The following is a 23603-nucleotide window of genomic DNA, read 5'->3' on the forward strand; positions in this document are numbered from 1 at the left end:
ATTTTAATTGTTTTTTGTTGCCTTTTAAAAAGAGGAATTCCATTTAATTACTCTTTTTAATACCATTATGATTGTATTTTGTATTGTATTTTGTTTTTGGTTCTTTAGTTCTTATGCAGATGTTACTATTGGAATGTGTTTCCTAACAAAGTTGTGATGACCTTCAACTATCAAAATCATGAACGGTAGTTCTTCATTTTAAAATGCCCTTAATATTATATTTAAACTTAGCTTCAGCTCCATTTGGTTTAATTAATTTTCTTTGGCCCCACATAAGTTGGTTGCAAAATTTTGCTTTATTTAACAAGGAAAATCTATTAGCTTATCACAAATTGCTCTCCGCACATGCTCAACTGTCGGTGCAGGGATTCGGGCACTTTTCCCGGGAAAATTCCAACGAAAAGTTTGCTCCACTGCATTTACGAGCTTGCAGAAGGCGAAAGTGAAAACATAAACAAGACTTTACTTAAAATTTAAGACTTAATAGTCAAGACAAGATGCTGCACAAACTTTGTTTCCGAGCAAAAACTTGAGGAGATGTGTACGTCGGTGCAGTTAAAGTGGCTGACCAAATATTCCGGCTCAGAGGTTATTTCGCCTTCGGAGATGTCTTTCCTAATAAATTGCTTATATAAGTTTACGATCTTTTTGTGTGTTGATTTTGATGCGTGCCGAAGCGTAACATTTGGTTAAGTTCTTGTCGGACTTCGCATTGGACTGTTTTTAGCCAAAAGTGGTGCGCACATAGCCTGTAAATGAAGAGAGCGGGTAAAACAAGTCAGAAAGTTGGCAACGCGATGTGCTCGACCACAATTTCATAGCCAACTTTTGGGTTGAAGCTTCAAAAATGCATTTAATTTAGGCATCTGATAAAAGCACACATTTTCATCAGCACTGAGAGCATGAATATGAACGAATGACAAACGGCAAATTTGAGTGTGCAATTGGGCGTGTCCGCAGGTAATTTGAATGCCTCGTGGAAATGTAACCTAGAAGCAAATTAATTACGCGCCAAGCAAAAGCGACAACTTACACATTAAATTAGTAGCACTTGAGATACAATTTGGATTTATTATTAGTCAAGGGAAGAGGCGAAAAAGCGGTAACAAAAATGCTATAACATGGAACACAAACAAAAGCAGATACTTAGTTGTAGCCGTGATAGGAATTTGAGCCTCGATCTCGGGAATAAGGCAGGCCAAAGCGATCAGTGTCATCGTAGTAGCCATAGCCGCGATTCCGCTGGCCCTGATAGTCCCGCTGCCAATAACCCGAATATTGCCTCAAGCCGCCATTACCTCCGTATCCACCATATCCGCCATATCCGCCATATCCTCCTCCCTGCGATCCCAGAATGTTCGTGGTGGGATAACTGCTGGTGGGATAATAGTTAACTGAGCCATAGCCCTGGGTTGGATAGTAGTTCGAGGATCCATAGCCCCCCTGGTTGGGATAGTACGTTGTGGAGCCATAGCCAGAGCCTGGATAATATCCCGATGAGCCGTAGTAGTTCGTATTATAGCCGGGATTGTAGCCGTACGTTGGGCGATTGTAGTTATAGCCATAGTTGGGATAGCCAGAGCCGGTTCCAAATAGATTTATCACTAAAACAGAGAACGTTTTTTAGTTGCTCAATCATTTTACAGAACCTTTAAGGCTTAAAATAGTTATTATTTGTATTAGTTGATTAAAATAATATTTTGACCTAGAAAAATATATTTTCATCTGAGTTTTATTCTTGAAGGAACAATAAATAAATTACACGATATTATATTCTTATATTATTATATTCTTGGAAATTAATTAATTTGAAATGGCTAATAAAAATAACATGTTGAATATATTGCATATCACAAAATATTTATATATCTAAATTCTTTTCTTCTGGGCTAAACATCTCACTAAACTCCAATCCAATTTTTTATTTTTTTAATATTTTTTTTTTATGCGTAACATGTAATATTCGTCCTTCTGATTTCCTAATCATAAACTATGCGAGATTAAGTTCTATGAATTCAATTAAATTTAATGCTCCACCTATATTATACCACTATCCCAATTTGTACTCACATTTGGCTGAAGTCTCGGCTGTGGCCAAATCACCAGTCGACGTCCTAGCTGCCGTTGCTACCTGATTTTCGGGCAGGGCAGCACTCCAGACTCCAGTTACGGCCAACTGAAAAGTCGTTTTGGGGGCTTGTGTGTTTGGGGATTGTACACAAATTGGATATCGCTCAGAGCACTCACCATTAGCGTAAATAGCTTAATGAACATTGTTCTTTTTTTACTATTTTTAAAAAGAAGCAATCAGAATACAGTGAATAAACTTCCCGTAAAGAGAGCTTTGGAAACCAAGACAACTGCTTGGCCCGGTTGTTGGACGTTAAATAATTCTGTTTCTCAGACACGGGGCCAATTTATATTTTTCATTTTCCGGCTGAGTTGCTACGCTCAAGTTAAAGCCGCTGTCGACGTCGTCGAGACAAACAAGCCGAAACAGAAACAGAAACAAAACAAAGCCCCCAACTCTCGCACTTGTCGCACTTTTGTATCTTACTTGGAAGCCAAGCTTGGTTTTATTACTCATACGACACGTTGGTGTGGCCAAAGCAAAACTTCGGCTCAAAAGGTGGGAAATTGGCGCCCAGTTGCTATCCAACCCTAAAGAGTTCTAAAGAGAGGGAGACCTTTTCTGCCACAGTGACTGTGATTATGTGTTATTATTAATAATACGAGTAATGTTCTCAATTACACCAGGCAGGTGACAAAATAAATGCCCCATCTTGCCAGTGCGTGAGCCGAGTTTAATTTTAGCTATTTGTCTTTGCAAAACTTTAACAAACACAAATAGCAAAGCTGAAACAAAAACAAAAACAGAGAAAAACCCCGCCCGCGAACCATTGAATATTTACCCTTAGTTCACAGATCGCATTTCTTTCAAGTTTCACCGCCACCCCGCAATGAATGAGAATACGAAGAGCGGCGAGCCAGGTCGTGCTTGTTTAGTATATCTTTAATTCCAATTATCCACAGTGAGTTTGCTGTCCAAATATTGAACTTATTTGACTTTTCGGTTTGGTTGTGTGAACTTTTTGTGCTACACTCTTGCATAATCGCCGCTTATCGTGCCGCATACAGAACTAAAGTATTTCATAATCGCCAAAGGCCTTGGGAAGTTGTAAACTCATTCATAAAACTCGAGTTCCGGCGCTGACTAGAAAGCTTGGAAATTATCTTAATATGTGTGTTTGTATTTACCCGAATTTTGACCTCCACTTAAGCCCTAAGCCAACTGAAGAGTTCACAGCTAAAGCTAAAGATACAATGTGTGAAAAGTATCGGGTATTTTGCGACATGCGGGTACTGCAACTTTTCAGCTATTTATCTAACATAGTTGTAAAATTGATCCCAAAACTGGGTTACACATTGGGCCAAGGTAAAGTTGTTGTAAGTAATCGTCTCGAATTTTATATTTAAAATTTTAGCAATCAGACACACATGTCGAAATATGTTGTTTTTTAATTTATATCTTCCAAAGATGCTGGATGTCTTCGTCAGATTGTAATTTAATAAATGCTAATAAAATATCTTTGCTCTCTTTTACCCCTAAGCTTAAGGCAATATTGTGCCAAGCCTTCCAACCTTAAAGGTATTTTATGAGCATGAATACCTTCCTTTTTTACAAACAACAAAGAACCACAACAGCAGAATACAAAAAAATAAACAACAGTCTCCATTTCACTTTGGCTTCACTCCATGTTTTTGTTCGACTATTGATTTCAGGCCTTTTTCCGAGGAGTTAGCTTGTTCATGCATTAAATACCACTCCAAACGTTGGAAAAAAGGAGCCTCTCACATATTTGGATGGCAGATATTTTATGCCGACAGCCATTTCACGCACAATATGCGTCAGATAAATCTAATTAGAAGTAGTCGACTGCTACGAACCCTCGAAAATTTCAAGTCTTAACGAAAATGAGCTTAAATAATCAAGGAGAATTTTAAAAAAATGTGTTCTTTTCTTGTATTTATTAAATGTTAAGTTTAAGTCACGCATACCCTGAATACCTCTTAGCTGGCTCCAAGCGGCGATGATTGCGGCTTACACAAGTCATTATAAACATCATTTTCACTTACACTTTTATTAAGATTTAATTTTCAAATTGGATTTTTTTAAACTTGTTTTGACTGTGAGTAAATTTAGATGCTCGCCTAATTGGTAATTTACTTATGCTGATGGGCTTTCGTTTTAATAAATTAGGTTTAGGTTTAAGGTTGCCCAACTTCAAAGAGATTTCTTAAAGATACTAAATCTTTAAAGATATGCAAAAAAAAATGAATAGCTTATGGAAATAATATAAAATATATATGAAGAATACATTTGTTCCTTGAAGTTGGTATAGACAAAATCACCGAATTTAAGCCTTTATGCAAGATATTTAATTCAGTATCATTTCTATGGGTCAATAAAGTTCGACGACTATTATAAGTTAAATCGAGTTCTGTATTGAATTTCACTAGTGACAGCATACTTTTAGGCAAAAATGCGAAGAGCGCCATTCTACGAAATACCAACCTTTTTACAAAAAATTACCTTAATTGGATGTTTTTATGTAAAATAACGAATAAGCCCTTTGGGTATGCAGCATTTTCCAGAATGTGGTCGTGAGTAGCTGGTCACTTAAACGTCCTCATTGAACAACAGTGTACTTCTTATCTTTTGATTGTAAAAGGAAAACGAAGGGAACCTTTTTCAATCAATTGGTACCCAGAACATATTTGTAACATATTGTCCTTCTCACAATGATTTCGAAACCTTATTATTGACAGGGTAGCTACCTTGGTGACCACCTAGTTTAAGGTATAGAAAACACATATTTCATTTCCGTGATTTCATTTTCCAGTTAAATCGAATTTTTCACTAGTAAGAAAGCCAAAATGCATTTTTTCTTAATTTTTATTTAATTTCAATATTTCTCTTTTGATATAACAATTCAATATTCCGTCTCAATCATTATTAGAGTAGACATTAAATAAACTAAGAACTAAAGTCGATAAAAAATCATAAAGAAATAAAACTGAACAAAATCATAAAGAAATAAAAAAGCATACACAAATGCATAATAAACAACATGTCACAGAACAATTTTCTCATTTTTGCCAATTCCAAGTGCTCTCTCTTCAAGGAAACGTTTACATTACAAACAGTGTTTAAGGGAAATTTTACAAAGAGAGCTCCGAAAGTCGTCGTGGACAGGCGGTCTGGAGTGCATTTACCAAAACTGCTGAATATACAAAATCGTCGAATTCGAATAACACACAAGAAAGCGAACACATTAACTGGGCTCTCCGCTCGATTTACCCTTCTTAAATGCTGGTTGGTCCTGCCTGGCAGACACTAAAAATACTTAGACTAGGTTTAGTTGTTGTTTTTTTTTTCGTGGGGAGGTAGGATCGAGGTTGGGATGGGATTAAAGCGGGATCTGGGAGGGGATTTGGGTGGTTCTCCTGTCCTTGTCTTAGTTCGTCTCGCTAGTCGCTTTGATCTCGGGCTTGGGGTCGGCCAGGATTTTCGTTTCTTCGGGTTCAACCTTAGCTTTGACTTCTTCGGAGGCAGCTGCAATGGGTTCAGCCTTTGCCTTGACCTCTTCGGAGGCTGCTGGCTTGGGCTCAACCTCGGCCTTGACCTCTTCGGAAGCGGCTGCGACTGGTTCGACCTTGGCCTTGGCCTCTGGGATGGGATCGACCAGAACTTTCACCTCCTCGGAGGGAGCGGCTACGGGCTCAACCTGCACCTTCACCTCCTCGGAGGGAGAGGCCACCTTGACCTCCACCGGAGCCTCGGCATCGCTGGCCTCGCGCTTCTTGTGTAATCTTCCCGGCAGGTTCTGGGTGCACGAGCACGGACACATGCACTGATCCTTGGGCGCCGAACCAGTCAGCACCGAGTGCAGGCTAAAGGACACCGAGGGCTGGACGCCCAGCGGGAAGGGATCGATGTTCGAGTGCTGGTTAATTGAGTTCTCCTCGCAGTTGGAATAGTACTCCTGTGGCAGGATGACCACGGGCATCAGGGCAATGACGGCTCCCTTGGGGATCTTGTCCGGCGGATAGAAGGCCGGCTGTCCGGGAGCTTGGGGTATCACGGGCAGTTGGGTCAGTGACATGGCGTTTATTATGCTGCCGAAGTTTGCTTGTCCATTGAAGCCGGAAAATTGTTTGTTAAAGTCAACGGAGGCGGGATTGGGATAGGAGTTCGTGGTGGTTGTGGTTGTGGTTGAGGTAAGGGTGCTTTTCGATGAGTGCGTCTTATCGGCGTTACATACACAGGACTCGCTGATCGATGGCACATGCAAAGGTGGAGAGGGACGGGGCGTTACTTTCGGTTCAACGTAAACTGGTGGCGGTCTGGTCACAGGTTTGTACGGAACGGTCACGGGTTTGTTTGGGACAACCACGGTGGGAACCTGTGGCGTATGGTATTGGATTTGTGGCGGTGGCGTCACAGAAACCTTTGCAAAAGGTTGCGGTGGCGAGGGTTCGTAATAAATTGGGGGCGGGGTCGGAGTCGGAATTGGAGACGGAGTCGGAGTCGGAGTCTTGGTCACGTATTTCGGAGTCGGCGGTGGTGGTGGTAGGTACGTGTGGTTTTCAATATTACCCGTTGTCACTGGCGGTGAAGTAACGCTCTTATGGGGCTTATCCTTCTCAATAGTGATAACCGGGACCTTTGGCTGTACGATCGTCGTCGTGGTTATTTTTTGGGATGGCGGTTGAGGTGGAACGGGAACGGGAACATAGGGTTTCGGAGTGATTGGGAAAGAAGGAGGAATATAGGTTAGTGGTGGCTTTGTCGTTACAGGTACTTTCTTAATAACATAATCATTGTTGTGTTCGTAATTCGGCTTAAAAACTGGCTTGGTGGGTGGTTCAATTTGAATGACTTGTGAGTGGGGTGGTGTTGAGATTTTACCCGGTTGGTTTGGTGGCAGGTAGCCGGGCGTTTCCTTGTCCGAGTAACGAGGATCGTTGGGAACAGGTCCTGGAAATATTGTATTTTTAGTTTTTCTTTTTAATGGACATTGTAGCTAAATGTCTTACCTGGTGGGCCGGGACGAGTGGGGCCAGGTGGTCCGGGTGGGCCGGGACGAGTTGGGCCGGGTGGGCCGGGAGGTCCATAGGGTCCAGGACGAGTGGGTCCGGGTGGTCCTTAATTATTAAAATTAAGTTAGCTTCATGGCCCATAAATTGAATGATTATCTAAAGCTTACCGGGTGGTCCTGGAGGTCCGAAAGGTCCGGGCTTGGTGGGTCCCTTAGGTCCGGGAGGTCCTACACGATAGAATGCAGAGTGTTAAATGTGCAAGCTATAGGGCATTTCCCAAAGACTTACCAGGTGGTCCGGGTGGGCCGGGGGGTCCGGGAGGTCCGTTGGGTCCCTTGGGGCCTAATTGGTGTTTTAAAATTACATTACATATGTTCATAAAGTAAAAATGTATCAAAAATTGTACCGCCGGGTCCTTTAGGTCCGCCTGGGCCGCCTGGGCCGCCTGGGCCGCCGGGGCCTACGCCGCCGCCGTCTCCTTTGCCACCGTTTCCTCCGAATCCGCCTTCGGGTCCAACAACGTGGACATATGGGGGTGCTGGAGGACCGGTTGGGCCTTCAACGTGAACATATTTACCCGAATCATCGTGATAATACCGACCATCGTTAATACCTGTTGACGAATGGCAGTCGAACATGAGTATTTGTTATCCTAGTTTTATGGTTTATAGTTAACTCACCGTTATATTGTCCGCTGTTGCCGTTATATTTACCGTTATCTAGAGATTGGATTTTAAGATCACAAAAATAGTTGGATTAGAAACTGTGCAGTAAGAAGTGGTCAGTCTACATGCTCTCGATTTAACTACAGTTACAGATACTAGCTAACTAGCTACTAGTAACTATGTATATTACAAAATATATAGACTACGACAGTGGATTATCTAATACTGATCTACATAATTACAATAAGTTACATGCTAAACGGTCTAGGCCGACACCAAAAAACACAAATCATAACAACAAGCAAACAAGTAGGATGGAATTAGTAGTAAACTATGGGATTAGTTAGGGGATCAGGAATACCGAAAACCAAACTAAAATAAATCACAGGTATTAATTGTTAGTTGCAGTTGTAGAGTTGATTAATAGTCATTGCTCAAGCGTTTTATTTTTTACTTTTTTATGTGCCGTGTAATTATTTTACAATAAATGTGTGTTCTTGTGTGAGTGGGTGTGTTTGTGTGGGTGTTTTGGAGTGTGTGTATGGGTGGGTGTTGAACTGAAGAATCGGTGCAAGCATGGGTGATATAACTGTGAACGGATCTCAGCCAAATAAACATGCTGAGAAACAGAATTTGTGACCAAATTGCTTTTCTTTTTCATTTCGTTCGATAACTTTTTGTGCAGGAGGGAAAGGAAGTGAGATATAGATATTTATATAGATATAGATTGGGATTGTGCGCTCTTGGGAAAGGTGCTCTGATAAGGGATAACTAAAAATCAAAAACGTGCCCTAGCATTGCCTGACTTATATATGTGTGTGTATGTTCTTTTGGGAAAGTTGCAAAATAAAATTATAGAAAATATTGAAGTTAGGTGCGAAATCATTGTTTTCATGGCTGAAAATAAACGAGAAGTCCTTAAAATAGTTTAAAGTTTAATTAAATTATTGTAAATTAGACATAGTGATAATTTAGCCATCTCTTACGAACTAAAAACCTTGAAGAGAAAAATTTGAACGAACTGATCGCGCATTTAAATGAGGAATACGATGTCGATGCTTTTTAGGTAACCTTTTGTCATTGGGTACTTATAAGTTAGTCCGCTCCGTCCACAGCTCGTTCAAATTTTGCTCTCCATGTGAAGAAAATCGTTGGAGGGCTAACCTGGAGTGTATGGAATGGCCCCAGGAAAACCGGTCTCGGTGTGCGTGTAGGTGCTGGTGTAGGTTCCCTCATTCTCCGGGCGGTACTGGCCGCCGGAAGCGATTCCGAAGCCACTGCCCGTTCCCGTGCGATCGCCACCGCCGACGCCGCCACCGTTTCCGGTGGTATAGCGACCGCCGGCGCCACTGCCACCACCGTTGCCGGTGGTGTAACGATCGCCGGAACCGACAGCGCCACCGTTTCCGGTGCTAATGCGATCACCGGAACCGATTCCGGAACCGCTGCCCAGGCCAGTGCGATCGCCATCCTTGTAGACCGGTTTTCCTGAGGCTCCTCCTCCCGCGCCGACCGGACCCAAGCCGCCAGGTGGTCCCGGTGGTCCGTTTGGTCCATTTGGTCCATTTGGTCCCTTCGGTCCATTGGGACCACCCGGTCCGTTGGGTCCGAAACCGCCAACGCCTCCAAAGCCTCCGTTTCCGCCAAAACCGCCGCCGGAGCCGCTGCCTCCGCTTCCGCCATTGGGTCCAATCACATGCACATAGGGATTAGTGTCCGGCACGTACTGGCCATCATCTAGAAGGACACAAACTTTGCAGTTTCCGATCCGCAGACCCGGCTATAGCTCATTGCTCACTGTTGCTACCCGGTAGCAGGGTGTTCACCGAATGGAAGGACGGCGCCTGATCGCCGGGATGGCTGAGATCGGAGTGACCCTTGTCGGTGCCGAAGATGCCCGTGCCCTGGGGCACCAGTGGACCAGTAGGCCTATGGATGGGCAGACTCTTCAGGTCGGAGCCCTTAATCACTAGTGTGTTGGAGGAGAACGATGGTATCGCATCGTTGCCTCCCTTGGTTTTGAACTGGAATATTGGTTTATCCGGTTAGAAGGGGTTCCATCGGCGTTCCCGACCATGTTCCAGAATGTAATTACCCAAAAGGCAAAAGTATTATGCATGCAATATTTTGTTGCCTTTCAGGAAGTCAAATTCTTGGAAATGACCAGGAACCGTCCGTAGGAGTTCCCCTGCCACCTTACGTCTTCTAGGAAGAACGGCACTCCGTGTTGGGCGCCATTCGCAAACTTTCCACATCCTATGGGGAAGTAGAGTTCCTCCCACTGCAGCAGAATACCCGGCTCCGAGGGACCGCCGTCGGTCTCCTTGTACAGATGTGGCGGGAATGTCTCCACTGGCTTCTGCGGCTCCACAGTCCTGTAACCGTGGGCATCGGCCACGTAGTGTGTTGCCCGGAGCAGGTGGTAGGGATCGATCAGCCCGTAGCAACCGTAGGTAACTCCATCGGGACCGCGGGTCTCGTGATGGAAGTTGCCGGTCTTGCCGACATCGTAGCCATACCGATAGGCATCTTTTGGGTGATCGTGTTCGTGTCGATTTGGGTAGGTTTTTGGTTTGGGGTTTTGTTTGGTTTGGAAGAGTAATGTTTAGAGTATAACTGGGGTTTTTTTTTTGGTGTGATTTGGTGTGCTTTGCTTGTATTTTTTGGAGTGCTGTGAGGACCTGGAAATGGTGTACTTATATAACCCTAAGACTCTCGACTAACTGACTGTGATCTAACATCTCTTAAAGGGCGCTGTAACTGAAAGTTTCACAAAGAACCTAATCAGATGATGTTTTTATAAAGAAAATGTTGGTGTTTGTTGTGTGCTTTTGTTGGTTTGGTTTATTTTTTTTGTAACCTTTTTATCTGGTTTTGGTTGAAGTAATCAATTTTGAGGTGGTGAGGTAGAGTTATGAGTATGCGAAGCATTTTTAAAGAAGTTTCATGTACAACTTTTGGCCACTGAAGAACAAATGCTTACATAAAACTGTAGAAAGAAGTGTATAATTATATGTAAGAGAAAGAGAAAGTAGCATAGAATAAGAGAGAGAGAGAGATATATAGGTAAATGGTTGATTGATTGTTGAGCGTGTATATATTTACATTTTGAGTATAGCTACAACGCATACTACGAGTTCTACTGGGTGAGTTTAGTAAAGCTGCTACGGAGGTATATATAAATGAATATATATAGAAGGGTTCTACAGTTGGTTGTGGTTTTGATTTGAGGTGTAGATTAATTAATGTAAGTTGGTTGATCTAACAAAAGGGGAGGGGAGGTAATACAAGTACTTACGACTAAGGTACTACTAACAACTACGATAACAATGTTTTGGTCAATTTAACTACTTAAGTGGTATATAATTAACAAAAACAAGGACTAACTAACTGCATGGATGGGGCATATCAAAAATGAATGGGCAGTACAACGTTTAACTGATTTTTACATAGTTAATGGATCGGGGTTTTTCAAATAGTTTTACTTTTCGGATGTTTGAAATGGATTCAAGCGGCTTAGATAGACACGGATAGAAAATTGTAAAACGTGTTCACTTACTTGTGTCAATATTTGACGAATAGTATTGACGGTTCGTTGTCTTTTGGTCGTTTATATCGAGAATAAGACGACGGTTCTGTTCATCGAACTTTGCAGAGTAGACGCATTGCACCAAAATGCAAGCAACGGCCTGAAAAAAAGTAAACACAAAAAGATGGTGAATGATTAATGAAACTGTCGAACGACGAAAAACCCAAAAGTTACAGCTGTCGAAAGATTTTTCCCATTCATAGCACGCCCCCACACCTAACTAGTATCTTAAAGATTTAAGTCTTGGCTTGGCTTGGCTCGACTCAATTTGCATACTGTGGCCAGAGATGAGTCAAAAACACGAGCTCGTTTTTGGTTATGTGTATCTCCAACAGGCCCAAGCAAATCAGCAGCCATTTAGATCCGGTTCGATTCGAAACCAAAGCGAAAAGTAAAAACCGTTCACCGAAACTGCTGGCAAAATGTCAAAGGCATTATAATTAAATCACAGCGCATTCTTGGCTCACTCGTCAAATGTTGACGGACTTTTTAGCAAACTGGAACTGGCTTTTGATTTGGTAGAACATGCTAATTTCCCAACATTTGTCACAGTCGAAGAAAAACTAGTTGGCTTCCACTGACAGTAATGGACAATTAGCTTAGTTCTAAACGCACTTGCTGGCATTCTGAGTGGCAGGCTGCAAATCGATTACCGATGGCATCATAATCGTTGGATCATCTTTTGGCCGACGATCTCTGCCTGAATATCTGAGATTACGAAATTGTTTCGTTCATCGATTTGCATAAATTGCCCATAGAATTAATATAATCAAGTTAGGTTCCGGCTTGGCCAAGACTTCCTTATTAAAACGAGTTATTTTCCGAAACGTATTTTAACCACATCCTAATATAGAATTCATAAATCAAGTCATAATTCTTAAATATGTCGCTGAGTTTGTAGCCAAAAAAAAAAAATAGAAACAGAAAAAGGCAGGTGCGGAAAATGACCTTCGCATTATGCTAAGTAATTAACTCGTTTATGATTTGATAGATTTGTTCGAACCCAAATTGAGCCTCCATCTCTTTGTCGAGGGTGTGTTTGTCTTAAGGTTAAAGAGGAATTGCAGTAATTAAATGGGAAACAATGGCATTTTATGGTTAACACCCGCCATAGATTCCATCTATCAATGGCTGCGATAAGGTCAATAATTTTGCGTATTTGTGGGTGCAAACAAAATGGAAACCGAACCATGTGAAGGAAACCGAAAATGCGGCGACTAAACAAATGAATTTCTCATAAAACGAATTTATTTGCCTATCGCGGCCATCGAACGGCTCGAGATTGAGATTCCAAAAGCAAAAATATGAAACCTCATTAATGCAAATCGGTGGCTCGATGGATAACTGTCTTTTGATTGGCATATCTTCAAGTTGAAGTTTGTTGCAAAATCGCCTGCTCCAAAATCTCCACCACTGATCAATAAATACAGAAATTATGGACAAAAATTTCAGAGTCCATAAAAAATACAATTTTGTTGTTAATTTATTATGCCATGATATCTAGCAGCTGCTGACAACGGAGGTCGTTTCCATCTCACCCACATTGCCTAGCCGCATGGCAAGTTTTTCATAAACACAAGTTGCTTTTTCTCTTTCAGCTTTTTTCCCCAATTTCACATTGCGTGTCTTTCATCAAAGTCAATCGAAAAATGCTGGATGAATATTACTAAAGGTTTTAATTTTTTGGTCCCATGGATCTTTGACTTATTATGGAAGTGAATTACGTTTCATGTTCGAAAACTTTGTCTTTCACTCATGGGAAACTAGCATATTGTTGAAGTTTTTCCTTTGTCGAGAAAACTTAAGAAAAAGTTATAGATTGATTGAAGTGTTATTGTTATTATTTATTTTTTTTTTTTTTTTGAAAAGTTAGAGACAGAGTTGAACAATTAAAACTAAGTGCTTTTGAATCTTTAGTTTGAAACTAAGTTAATCGAAATTGACTATATTATGATTAACCGAAAAAATTCTTTGTGGCAATTAATTGGATATTAAGCAATACATTTTTAACTGTTCATATATTTTTGATGTGATTTTTTATATTTCAACTTTACCCTGATTTCGAAACTGGGTTAGCCCAGAAAACTGACAAATTCATTTATTACTGGTAATAAGGCTCTTAAATTGAGTGAAGGGGCAGCCAAGCCCGCTTTTGAGCTGCTGATCGCTGCACAAAGGCGCACATCAATTGCCAATCAATTAAACGCAAAAGCCAACTAACAAATGTGGGCCACAAATATGCAGACAGGCGTCGGTCATAAAAGAAGTGCGAAGAGGCGAATTTCAAGTTGCGAATGCAGTAAATCAATTCCAAGTCGCATAGATCATGCAAAGCGAGTGGCAACTGACGTTGTGACCCAAAAAACGCTTGGATACGCCTTGAGAACCGAAGCGTTCTATGGATACCACTAGTGTGCACAATGAGCCAATGAATCTTGAAAATTTTGCATAACTCACCGTCGACAATTTATTAATCGACTTATTCGCACGCACAAGACGCTAGTCTCTGTTTTTGTTTACATGATTTCGTGTACATCGTCTTTTTCATCATTATCATCTTGGTCATTATAATCAGTCGAAAAGTAACCGGTTTAGTCATCCTCACACTTTTCGCTCAAACCTCTTGACTGTTTTTGCCCTTTGGCGGTTGGGGCGAAACTTTTTTTCGTTTAAGTATTTAAACTTTTCAAGGTCGATCTTTTGCCGGCGGCCAATAAGTTGAACAAGAAAATATGTATCTTTATTTTTGTATACATCGAATCAAAATGCAACTGACTGTGGGACGGCGACCTTAATCGATGATAACTGTTTTTTTTTGGGATGCAGTTTCGGGCTGCAGGGAATTGTGAAATTTCTCTTCAACGAAACATTGTTGTAAAGTTGTGAAATGTCTGTTTCAACATGCCCATACTCCGCACCAAACATTTGCATAAAGATAAATAGATGACAACAAAAATGACTAACAAACATTCATAATGAGCCTAAACGGCAACAAAATTCCCCTCAGTAACAAAAGAGTTACTAGAACCTGGCAAATATTGGGACCCAAAAACTAAAATAAAAAATAATTTTGGTTTGAACGACAAAATTGAGGAAACAGGAATAACCAGATGTGGGCGATGGCCTTTTGGGTTCGGATTTTCCAGTTAATCCAGACTCGCATTTAATTAGCGCCGTATCTAGATTTTTTTGAGAGCAGAACAGTGCTAATGAGTCCAGTCCACATCGATAGACAAACGTATTAGCCAAGTTGATCTCAGACAAAGCAAAGAATTTGTCCACAGAATGTAGCTCATTAACTTTCGGGCTGTCAGTGAACTTCCACTCGACTTGTTCTGATTTATTAAAGCAATTAAAAAATAAACCGTTGTGCTTGGCACGCTCAAACATCCCGAGTGACATCATTTTATTTAAAAAAAAAACTTTTACTTTCAACTTTTGGCATTTGGCTCTGGCTTTATAAATACTTTTTGTATAACGTTTTCGTTTTTACTTAAACCAGCCCGAAGACTTCCTCTATCATCGCCTTCATATATTTCCATAGCGGTCACCTATGGCGATTGTCTCTCCAAATCGCCGACAAGCGATCAAGACCTAATTTGCATTTCTAGATTTTGTATTTTAGATACACACATCTCTCTGCCTCTATATAGATTCCATATTAAAATTGGCCAGTGAAATATGCCAACAAAGGAAACCCACAATTTAAAGCGACACAATACAATACCTTTTGGGCCTCAAATATCGAAAGTCAAGAGGGGTAGAAGTATGATGAGCTATAAAAGTGAATGGGAGTCGATAAAGTTCCCTGAACTCTTACGTAAGGTTGTTCTGAGCAGAAGTCTGTCCAGCTAAAGTTAAGTTCATAAACAGGTATTTTCTTTAGGCCCTACACTATTGGCACACATATTTTTTCTTCTTAAGAACTAGAACCTTATGTCCTTTGGCAATATTGCTTTTAGATTTTACAGATGAGATCTAGATATTTCAACCATGTTTGTAGAATTGATTCTTTCTCCTATTATTAAAATTTTCCCTTTGACTCTAGTAACTGTAAACTGTAAACTTTAAACTATTCTTTGGACATGCTTTACGCACCATTTTACAACCAAATAAATGCCGTAATTTATTTCAATTGCCTATAAGCCAGCAGCCAACTGTTTGTCATGCCAACCTCGACTTTTGCTACTCCATTTTATGACTCAACTCGCCTAGCGAGCGATTAAATCTCTTCAAATTGCACTACACAAGACGGCGAAGAAAATTCCGCGCACTCTTTAAAATTCAGCACAACCAAAGTTGAGAACAAATTTATAATAAAAAGAATTGTGGGCCAACAGGAGATGGGCTGTCAACGTTTGCCGCTGGGCATTAACAATATTTTTCTCCCCCAACTTCTGTTTTTTTCTTGTTGTTTCTTGTTTGCCGAGTACGTGTCTGGCAGAATATCTCGGCCGAAACAGAGGCTTAAGCCGCAGGCTATGGTCATAAATTCCGAAACCCAAAAGCTTAACCCCAAAAGACCAACAGGGAACGGGTCAAAGGAATGGAGGTATTTTGACAGGTGGCATGGCCCGAGACAGAAATCATTTTTCTAGCTCCAAATCGAGATAATATCGCAGCTCACTTAGAGCATCATTATGGCACCTTCGGGGAATTTATTTGGTCGTAAAAATCGCAAAAAAGGAAAACAGCAGTCACAAGCATAAACAATTAACAGCTTTGGATGAGTATTATCTAAGATATTATTTAAGAATATTTTGCCATAATCAAATTAACACTCTCTTGTGATAGTCTTTCCTAATGAAGCGGGTCCTTGACTCACGATTTAATATAACCTTTACTTTCGCACATATAGTATGTGGTTCCCTTCGAAAAAAAACCTGACAAATGATACCAAAATCGAATTTGCATATTGCAGACAATAACAAAATCCGCAATGATTTAAATTTAACTCTCTCTCTCAAAGTTAAATACCCAGAAATTCGTTATTTTTGGTAAACAACAAAACGTTTAGCATTTTTCCCTGATGCCTCATTTTTGTCCGTTGACTCGCCTGACTAAAAACAACACACTTTACGAATATCGATTCGATTTCAGATGACAACAATAAAATCCAGTAGACTGAGCAGCACAACAAAAATTTCAGTCAAATAAAAACTGGGCAATACTATTGCTTTTGCGTTGTGCGGTAAAGCAAACAGAAGTACCTGCGTTTGCATCGGATCGTTACAAAATTGCCGGTATTTGTATTTGTTTGCCCAGAAAACGCCGGTTGGCTATTATTATTGTTACTCCACCTACTCAGTTGCCTGCGAGCCCATACTTTGGCAAATAAACGGAACAAAAAATTACCCGAAATAGTTATAATTTGCCCCGACTTGTTAGCGCTCGTTAAAAGAGGAATTCCGGCATAATTATTGGCCATGAGCTCTACAGGTATTCTAAATGCAGTTTAGAGCTCGAACCTTCAAACTTGGTTGCCATGCATTACTCGTTTGTAATCAAACAAAATGGGCAGTAGTATTTCTCACATATTAATTTGTAAATCATGTTTGACATTATTTTTGACCAAGTGCTAAATGTTGTTGCCGACATCAGATATTACAAAATATGAGACTTAATAACGTTTAAATTGGTAAAGGTCATCTATAGAAATCAATCTACATATTTCGAAAAGCTCAAATTTAATCAAATTGCAAATAAACAATTTTGAGATTTGCAAATAAAAATTTAATGATCTTGTTAATCAAATCTGTTCGCTTAAAATAATTGTTTTTTTTTATTATTCTATTAACTTACCATGCAAAGAGCGACACGCGTCATTTTGCAACGAGTTTTATGGTTTATTTGACACAAGAAACGCCAGTAAATAATTAGGTATTTTTTTATTTTCCAACGGAATAAACTCAGTTATCCCTTTTCCAATCTTGAAAAAGAAGAAAAGGTTTATTTGAGATGAATTTAATCGTAGACGAGCACAGTTTCACACTATAAAGATAGGAATTTGCAAAAATTCCGCTTTGTTTATCCTTGCAATTAGTACAGTTCGCTTGGGGCTGGGATTGCCATTGATCACAGATGGTGGGGTTTTTTAGTATTTACTTTTAGGAGCCTAAACTAGAGCTCATACCGTGGTGACCGATGTGGACGAACTGAAGATGAACGCATCGGGTCTTTGCCATATAAACAGAGGCAGACGCAAAACAAAAAGGCGAAAAAAACTCGACACAAAAAGACTAAAAATCGAATTTCGAGACGCGCTCAGTGTACTTGAGAGCAGCTCCTAACCAACACAAAGGTCTGGCTTAAAGTGCGTGAGTGTGTGAGTGGAACGAGTTTGCTTTTTTTCGCCGGATTCGTTAATTTATTTGGCCAAGCGCCGGAGAGATGAGCTCGAACTAAGCCAACATCGGAGACCCGGGTCGTATACTTGATATATTGAGCACTCTCTTCGGATCGCTCGGTTTTTCGCGCTCCGAGATCTCTAGGATCTGCTTGCGTGCCTCAAGAATTTAAGTTCACTTTCAGGTTCTCGGGGTTCATTAATATTTAAAGATTGATTTTTTTCTTTTCTTATTTATTCTCTTTTATGTTTTATTGTCTTGCGATTTTGTTTGTTCAAAGAACGTTTTTTGTCTTTAATTGAAAATTCGAGTTTTTCGTGTTTATTTTGATTTAATTTTATCGTTAATCGTAGAGCGATATTTTAGCTATACATAGATAAATAGAATGTTGTTGTTTTCTGTCTCCTGCCGTTGAGGTTGCTAAAATTATTTAGATGGTTTATTGATTTAATTAAAGCTTAGCAAGAAACCAGGCGAGTTTAGCTTTATTACGCTTGCCGCACGAACTCGCACGATTTCCGTATATATTTATTTTTCTTCCTGTGTATGCAAGGGGCATAATTAAAATAACTTTGCAGCTATTGATCACAAATTAGCCAGAATAAAGATATTTCTAAATCTTGAAATGAACTCACACAGTAGCCAAGAAATTAATCTCTGAGATCACGAACCCAATGTCAGATAGGATTGCAAATCCATTTGCCATAATTCAGACACCTTTTCATTTAGTTGCGAAACACTTCCGTTTGATGATCCGATTAGCCAAGTCTTAGAATGTTTCTCAATTTTATTTTTCGCATTTATTGCTCTAGGAGTTGCTGACATTTAAGCAAATTTTGCGGATTAAGTTACTCGACTGTACGAAAAAGGGGAAACAATTTCAGTTTCAACTTGGCTCGAAATCTTGGCTTGCTCTTGAATGCAGCAATTGACACAGAAAATAATCAGCTTCTTCGCTCTTGGACATTAAACAGGATGACTTTAACGACAATGCTTAAGTCAAGGCTAAGTCCCACCGTATAAAAGACAAAGTATAAGTATTTTCGACTATAAAAAGAAAAATAAGTAGGGAGAGAGAAAAAAAAATAGGAATCGAATGTTGAATACACTCACATAAGTATTAAAAGTAGCCAAATCATTTTTAAAACGTATAATTTATTATTTAATATTAAAAAAATATTTTCGAGGGTACAAATTTTTAAAATTGCACACGATGTTGAATCAACTTAGGTAATATACCCACCTGAAATAAAGAGCATTCCAATAAAATCGAATCTTGACTCAGCACGCAACCGTCCAACGCAGCTGGAGCTCTTTTTGTAAATTATGTCTACGTGGGCTTAGTTAAAAATTAACAAAAATAAATTTTAAGAAATGTGCCAACGGCAATATTAAGCAAGGATGCAAAATAAAACTTAAGTCAGTAGATTCACTGAAAAAAACCGAGTAGAGTCAAATACTTAAGTGCATTCTCAACATTCCATTTATATTACCGCCAACGAATGATGACCTTGACATCGCTTAGTAATCTGGGCATATCCTCTGAAGCCTTCATTCTCAAACCATTTTTAACATTTTTTACTTTATTTTTCGCAACTTCGCGCTGACCAAGAAAAAAAGAAAACAAAATGAAACATTTAAAAAACTGAGCTTTTGTTTTGCTTTAATTTTTTTCATATGTAAATGCATTTTTGACAGAGTTTCATTGACAGTAAAATTATTAAACATAATTTCGAGATAAGCCCCAAAAACAGCAAGTGGGCAAAGTAATTTTAATGAAGTAAAAAGGCACAAAGAATTTTTATATATTTAAATTGCGTTTAATCCAAATTTGAGCTCTGTGGAATTTAAATAAATATATATACATTTTTGCGAACTTTTAGCCCACACAAAATTTAATTTTATGACCCCAACGAGTCACACAATACATGACTTTTGTTTTTTATTTTTTTTTGGAAAACGACCTTTGAGAGAACAAAACCCCAAAACGAAAAACTTTTAGCTATCATCGATCGCAAAACAAGTTAAATTTTTGTTAATCAAATTCATAAGTTGGCGAAACTATCAAGAAATCAAATTTATAAATAGAAAAATCGCATTTGAGATACGTTTTTAACAAGCCCAAGTCAAGTTCGATATGAGAAAAGACACAAGAAATGAGCAACTTTAACCTAAGATCAATATTTCATGCGAACAAAGAATCGGAGGCGAGTGAGCTACGCAATGGCCAACATATTTGTGGTACACAGAACATGTACATGAGCACCAAATTTAGAAAGCCTACCAAAAGCAATTTGTGGCAGTCTCAGTCTCTCTGTCAAAATACCAAAAGTCAACGCCTCTGACTCAAGTCGATGATATGAGATGAGACGATGCGTCGGATGGGGGAATCGTTACCATAAATCGTTCAGCCGAATGGCTTGCTCTCCAGCCAATGAGTCATGGTTGTGCAGGGCAAGTCCCTTGATCCCTGGTCCCATGTTGCATGTTGCATTCGACGACCTTCACTTCAGATATGCACGTATTTTTCCCCGCCAGCAGCTGTTTCCGTCTTCAGCCGCACGCATCGATGCTTATGTAACCGGAGTTGAATGACTCCGCAAAGTTGCCCTTGTGCAATCTCGGTCCCAAAAATAAATCAACTATGAAATCCTGATCATCTCCTCCCTTCTCGACTCTTCTTCTGGCATTTCCGTGCGCATTTTTAAAGTTCCTCCGGACTTTAATTTTTTGATTAAAAAAATGTACGCCCCTGTAATCCTTTAATGTCAGGCTGCTGTTGAAAGGATAAGTTTTTTGCTCAATATAAAGTGAAAGGCAAAAAAAACTCATGAATGCGTCACAGATGCAGAGGAACATTTACCCATTTGCATCCGCTTGCAATTTTCACAGAGTTGAATGGCAGCAGCGAATTTATCAAGCTGAGAGACTTGGGAATAATTTTGTAATTATTTCAAAAAATTCTTGAGGAATTTCTTAAGAGCTGCTATACTTTTAATTGTAGTTTCTGACGAGTTAGCCGGCTTTAATTGTTTCTGCTTGAACTTTTGGAAGTTTTTAATTCTACACGCACCAATTTCGAATGATGTCATTCGAGCAGTATCATTAAAAATGCATTAGTCAAATGTGTCATAATCAAAAGAATAACAGGCCTATGAAGTTATTTTTTGGCTAAATCAAGAGTGGATTTGCAAAGGTCAGGGCACAACAATTTTTTTATTTTAGCTATACTATTAAAAAAAATTTTTCAAAATCTATTTAGTCAAAAAGTAACTAAATTAACGTATTACAGATTCCTTTTTAAAAGTTTTGCTAGGGCTAAGATATATATTATTTTTAATAAAATAATCAGCGCCAAAACGCTAACACCCTCAATCCGCGACTGTTTTCAGCGCTGGTCATCGCATAATACGTGAGAAATTCACAAGAGTGAAAAAGAATTCGCGGCCAATTAAAAGCTGAAATAATGGCAAGACAAATGGCGACTGGGTCTGACGGAATGACAGCCCGCAATTGTCTTAGGCGTTTGGGCAGAAACATAATCCGCTTGGCCATCTTATCAATGATATCAGACACCAAGAACTTGTTTGGCCAAGGTAGATGTTGTAGTAGCAGCTGGTAACATATAAACAAATCATTTGCATACAAATTGTGGCTGAACACTGAGAGAACATTAAAACTTCGTGTATTAAAGCCAAATTCGTGGAAGAGGGGACCTTCTGAGGGGGTGGAGCAAGAGCCAAGGCCGAACATGGCCAGACAAAACTGCAAACAAATTTCCTTCACCTTGTTGCAATCAATCAATACACTTTTGTCTCGTTGACTGTCAACACCAAGCGAAATTTATCTGCCTCCTCGGATTAAATTTAATTTCATACTTCCGTTTCCACTGCATAAAAAACCAGAGATACACTTTGACCAGTGCCTGAGCTGGCTTACGTTGTGAGCTAATATTTGCCTAAGCCTGCTCAAAATCGCGGGGCATTAAAACTATAAATATTTATTAGTTTATAAGCGAGGCATTTGTTTGAATTATGACACCAAATTAAGCTCACACGAAAATAAGCCGCAACTTTAAGTGGTCAAGATTCAAGAAACTCAACTCCAGTTTGAACTTTTAGTCCATAAAAAGTTTAATGATTGTTTACAAAAATAAAGCATGAGGGATTCTCCACTTAGATCCCACCAGTTCAACCTCTTAAAACACCTCTCAAACACCTCAGCTGTTCAGATTTGTTATCTCTTTTGATTTATCGAAATATAATGCGTACGCTCACATATTTTCTGGCCAGGAAATACAATCCCAAAACCACCTATAAATGAAATTAAAGCTAAACTAAAAACCTGCAAAATAAAAACGGTGGCATTGAAGCTTCGCACAAATAAAAACAAAGATTAATTTAAACTAAAGTAAAGGAAGAGTTGGAATAAAATAACATTTTAGGGGCCGTTGTGGGCTCAAAAAGTTAATATTTGCTTGGCTCGGGAGTCACATTTTGATATTAATGAGGAGCAAAAAAGCACATATAAAACAACAGCAAACATTTTACGATCTATTTTGGACGAGGAAAAACACAAATTAGCATAGAAATAATTCAATTAGGTAACTTTGATCCATTCTCAGGTTTGTCATTAGCACACAAAGCTCACTCTAAATCAGATCATAAAAAAATCTTGCAAAATATCAAAATTCAAAACCCAATCAAGAACAACCGCAAACAACTGATCTTTTACGATGGGCGGACCAGAAAACCACATTCTCTAATTTTTGTTGATTTTAATCGAAGTTCGTTTGGTAGCTGGTTTTATTTGCCAAAAAGTGGCTGATTTGATTCGGGCAAAATGTGCATAAATTTGAATTTGATATGTAGTTTAGTTTTAAGAGCTTGAACGTGTTCTGGCTAGCATGGAGTGTTAATAGGACTTTTCTTTCATAACTTAGACAAGTTTGTTATCTCAAAGTGTTATGAAGTGTCTTTTACATAAAAGTTATGGCATTGTCTCCGGTTTTGTGGTCCCCGGTGCCATCTCCGCAAGTTCAGAAGCATATCTAACGATCTGTTGGCTCAGCACTATTTTGGTGACGAAAAAGGTTGCGTGTCCGGATTGGCCACTTGTGGACTCTGGGGCTGGGTCATTTGAATGATAATATCTCGGGCCGACAGAATTATGGCCAGAATGAGGATACTGGTTATGTCGTGATATAATATTCTATAATAACTAAGCATCGTTTTAAACTAAAAGCCACCAAACTGTCTCAGCCGCCTGCCACGTTCTTCTATTTTAGGTAACTGTGTGAAGTTCAAGGAACTTGCTGACGCACGTCTCGTATACTCATTCTGTCAAATAGGTGGTGCAACTTTGAATGTTCAGCTTTGCCGTTGGTCTAGAAGTCACTGATGTTTTATTTTTGGGACTGACATTTCACCTGACAGGCGGAGCATTTATTTAGACATGTGATAAATATTACACTGAATACCATTAACCTCGCAAAAGAAATTTTTCAGAAATGCAAATCTGCTTAAAAATGCTTATACTTTCAATGAAAGTCTGTGCCAGAAAAGAAAAGACAAAAGCAACAGAATTCGGAATTTCAAAAGAAAGACTTTTACTTTCGTTTTGCGAAGAACGTTCATTGAAAATAAATAAATTCCCTCAAATACGCTTACCCCCACAAGTCAGCCTTAAAGTTTGGGGTTTTTTCAAGCCCAGCCTTTAATTCCTTGTTTAAACATATAAAAATACAAGTTATTATTTTATCTTTCCGCTTTCGATTCGCTTTAAAGAACCCCTTTTCAAATAAACCGGACAATGAAATTCATTCAACTCCATAAAGAAATGTTCCATCTTTTCGATTGCATATTCATGATGCAAACTTGCTTTTTTTGCACACTATCT

The 23603-nt window shown here is 39.4% G+C and overlaps 2 protein-coding genes across 12 annotated transcripts; both read right to left on the reverse strand.

Annotated features, from left to right (window-relative positions):
* Positions 1 to 277: 277 nt before the first annotated feature.
* Positions 278 to 2396, reverse strand: LOC108147386 (prisilkin-39). Of its 2 annotated transcripts, XM_017273822.2 has the most exons (4): positions 2248 to 2395; positions 2071 to 2176; positions 1299 to 1604; positions 278 to 749 (listed from the first exon to the last, which is right to left on the reverse strand). In XM_017273822.2, the coding sequence occupies exons 1-4, from the start codon at positions 2272 to 2274 to the stop codon at positions 724 to 726; spliced, it is 465 nt and encodes a 154-aa protein (XP_017129311.1). In that variant the 5' UTR covers positions 2275 to 2395; the 3' UTR covers positions 278 to 723. The 2 variants fall into 2 exon arrangements, with proteins under 2 accessions (XP_017129311.1, XP_017129310.1); XM_017273821.2 differs by lacking the exon at positions 278 to 749 and having other exon boundaries at positions 1042 to 1604; positions 2248 to 2396.
* Positions 2397 to 4939: 2543 nt separating this feature from the next.
* On the reverse strand, positions 4940 to 17585 carry LOC108147496 (collagen alpha-1(I) chain). 10 transcript variants are annotated; one of them, XM_017274059.2, is made up of 14 exons: positions 17492 to 17585; positions 17161 to 17287; positions 11329 to 11458; positions 9970 to 10298; positions 9568 to 9793; positions 8934 to 9506; positions 7785 to 7823; positions 7511 to 7717; positions 7393 to 7446; positions 7272 to 7331; positions 7102 to 7209; positions 6974 to 7042; positions 6662 to 6734; positions 6266 to 6336 (listed from the first exon to the last, which is right to left on the reverse strand). In XM_017274059.2, the coding sequence occupies exons 2-13, from the start codon at positions 17182 to 17184 to the stop codon at positions 6709 to 6711; spliced, it is 1845 nt and encodes a 614-aa protein (XP_017129548.1). In that variant the 5' UTR covers positions 17185 to 17287; positions 17492 to 17585; the 3' UTR covers positions 6266 to 6336; positions 6662 to 6708. The 10 variants fall into 10 exon arrangements, with proteins under 10 accessions (XP_017129543.1, XP_017129545.1, XP_017129544.1 ...); XM_041707982.1 differs by having other exon boundaries at positions 6071 to 6336; positions 6662 to 7042; positions 17492 to 17579; XM_017274060.2 differs by lacking the exon at positions 6266 to 6336 and having other exon boundaries at positions 6610 to 6734; positions 7511 to 7660; positions 7818 to 7823; positions 17492 to 17584.
* Positions 17586 to 23603: the final 6018 nt, after the last annotated feature.

Source organism: Drosophila elegans, unplaced genomic scaffold (genome assembly GCF_018152505.1).
Source record: "Drosophila elegans isolate 14027-0461.03 unplaced genomic scaffold, ASM1815250v1 contig_208, whole genome shotgun sequence".
In the NCBI taxonomy this organism is placed as follows: domain Eukaryota; kingdom Metazoa; phylum Arthropoda; class Insecta; order Diptera; family Drosophilidae; genus Drosophila; species Drosophila elegans.

Coding starts and splice junctions, on each gene's coding strand:
- LOC108147386 (XM_017273821.2), bottom strand. CDS start 2,274: ATGTTCATTAAGCTATTTACGCTAATG. Junction 2,177..2,247: donor TTAAGCTATTTACGCTAATG/GTGAGTGCTCTG, acceptor ACGACTTTTCAG/TTGGCCGTAACTGGAGTCTG. Junction 1,605..2,070: donor AGCCGAGACTTCAGCCAAAT/GTGAGTACAAAT, acceptor TCTCTGTTTTAG/TGATAAATCTATTTGGAACC.
- LOC108147496 (XM_017274054.2), bottom strand. CDS start 17,184: ATGACGCGTGTCGCTCTTTGCATG. Junction 7,447..7,510: donor CGGACCTAAAGGACCCGGCG/GTACAATTTTTG, acceptor AACACCAATTAG/GCCCCAAGGGACCCAACGGA. Junction 7,210..7,271: donor CGGACCTCCAGGACCACCCG/GTAAGCTTTAGA, acceptor TTAATAATTAAG/GACCACCCGGACCCACTCGT.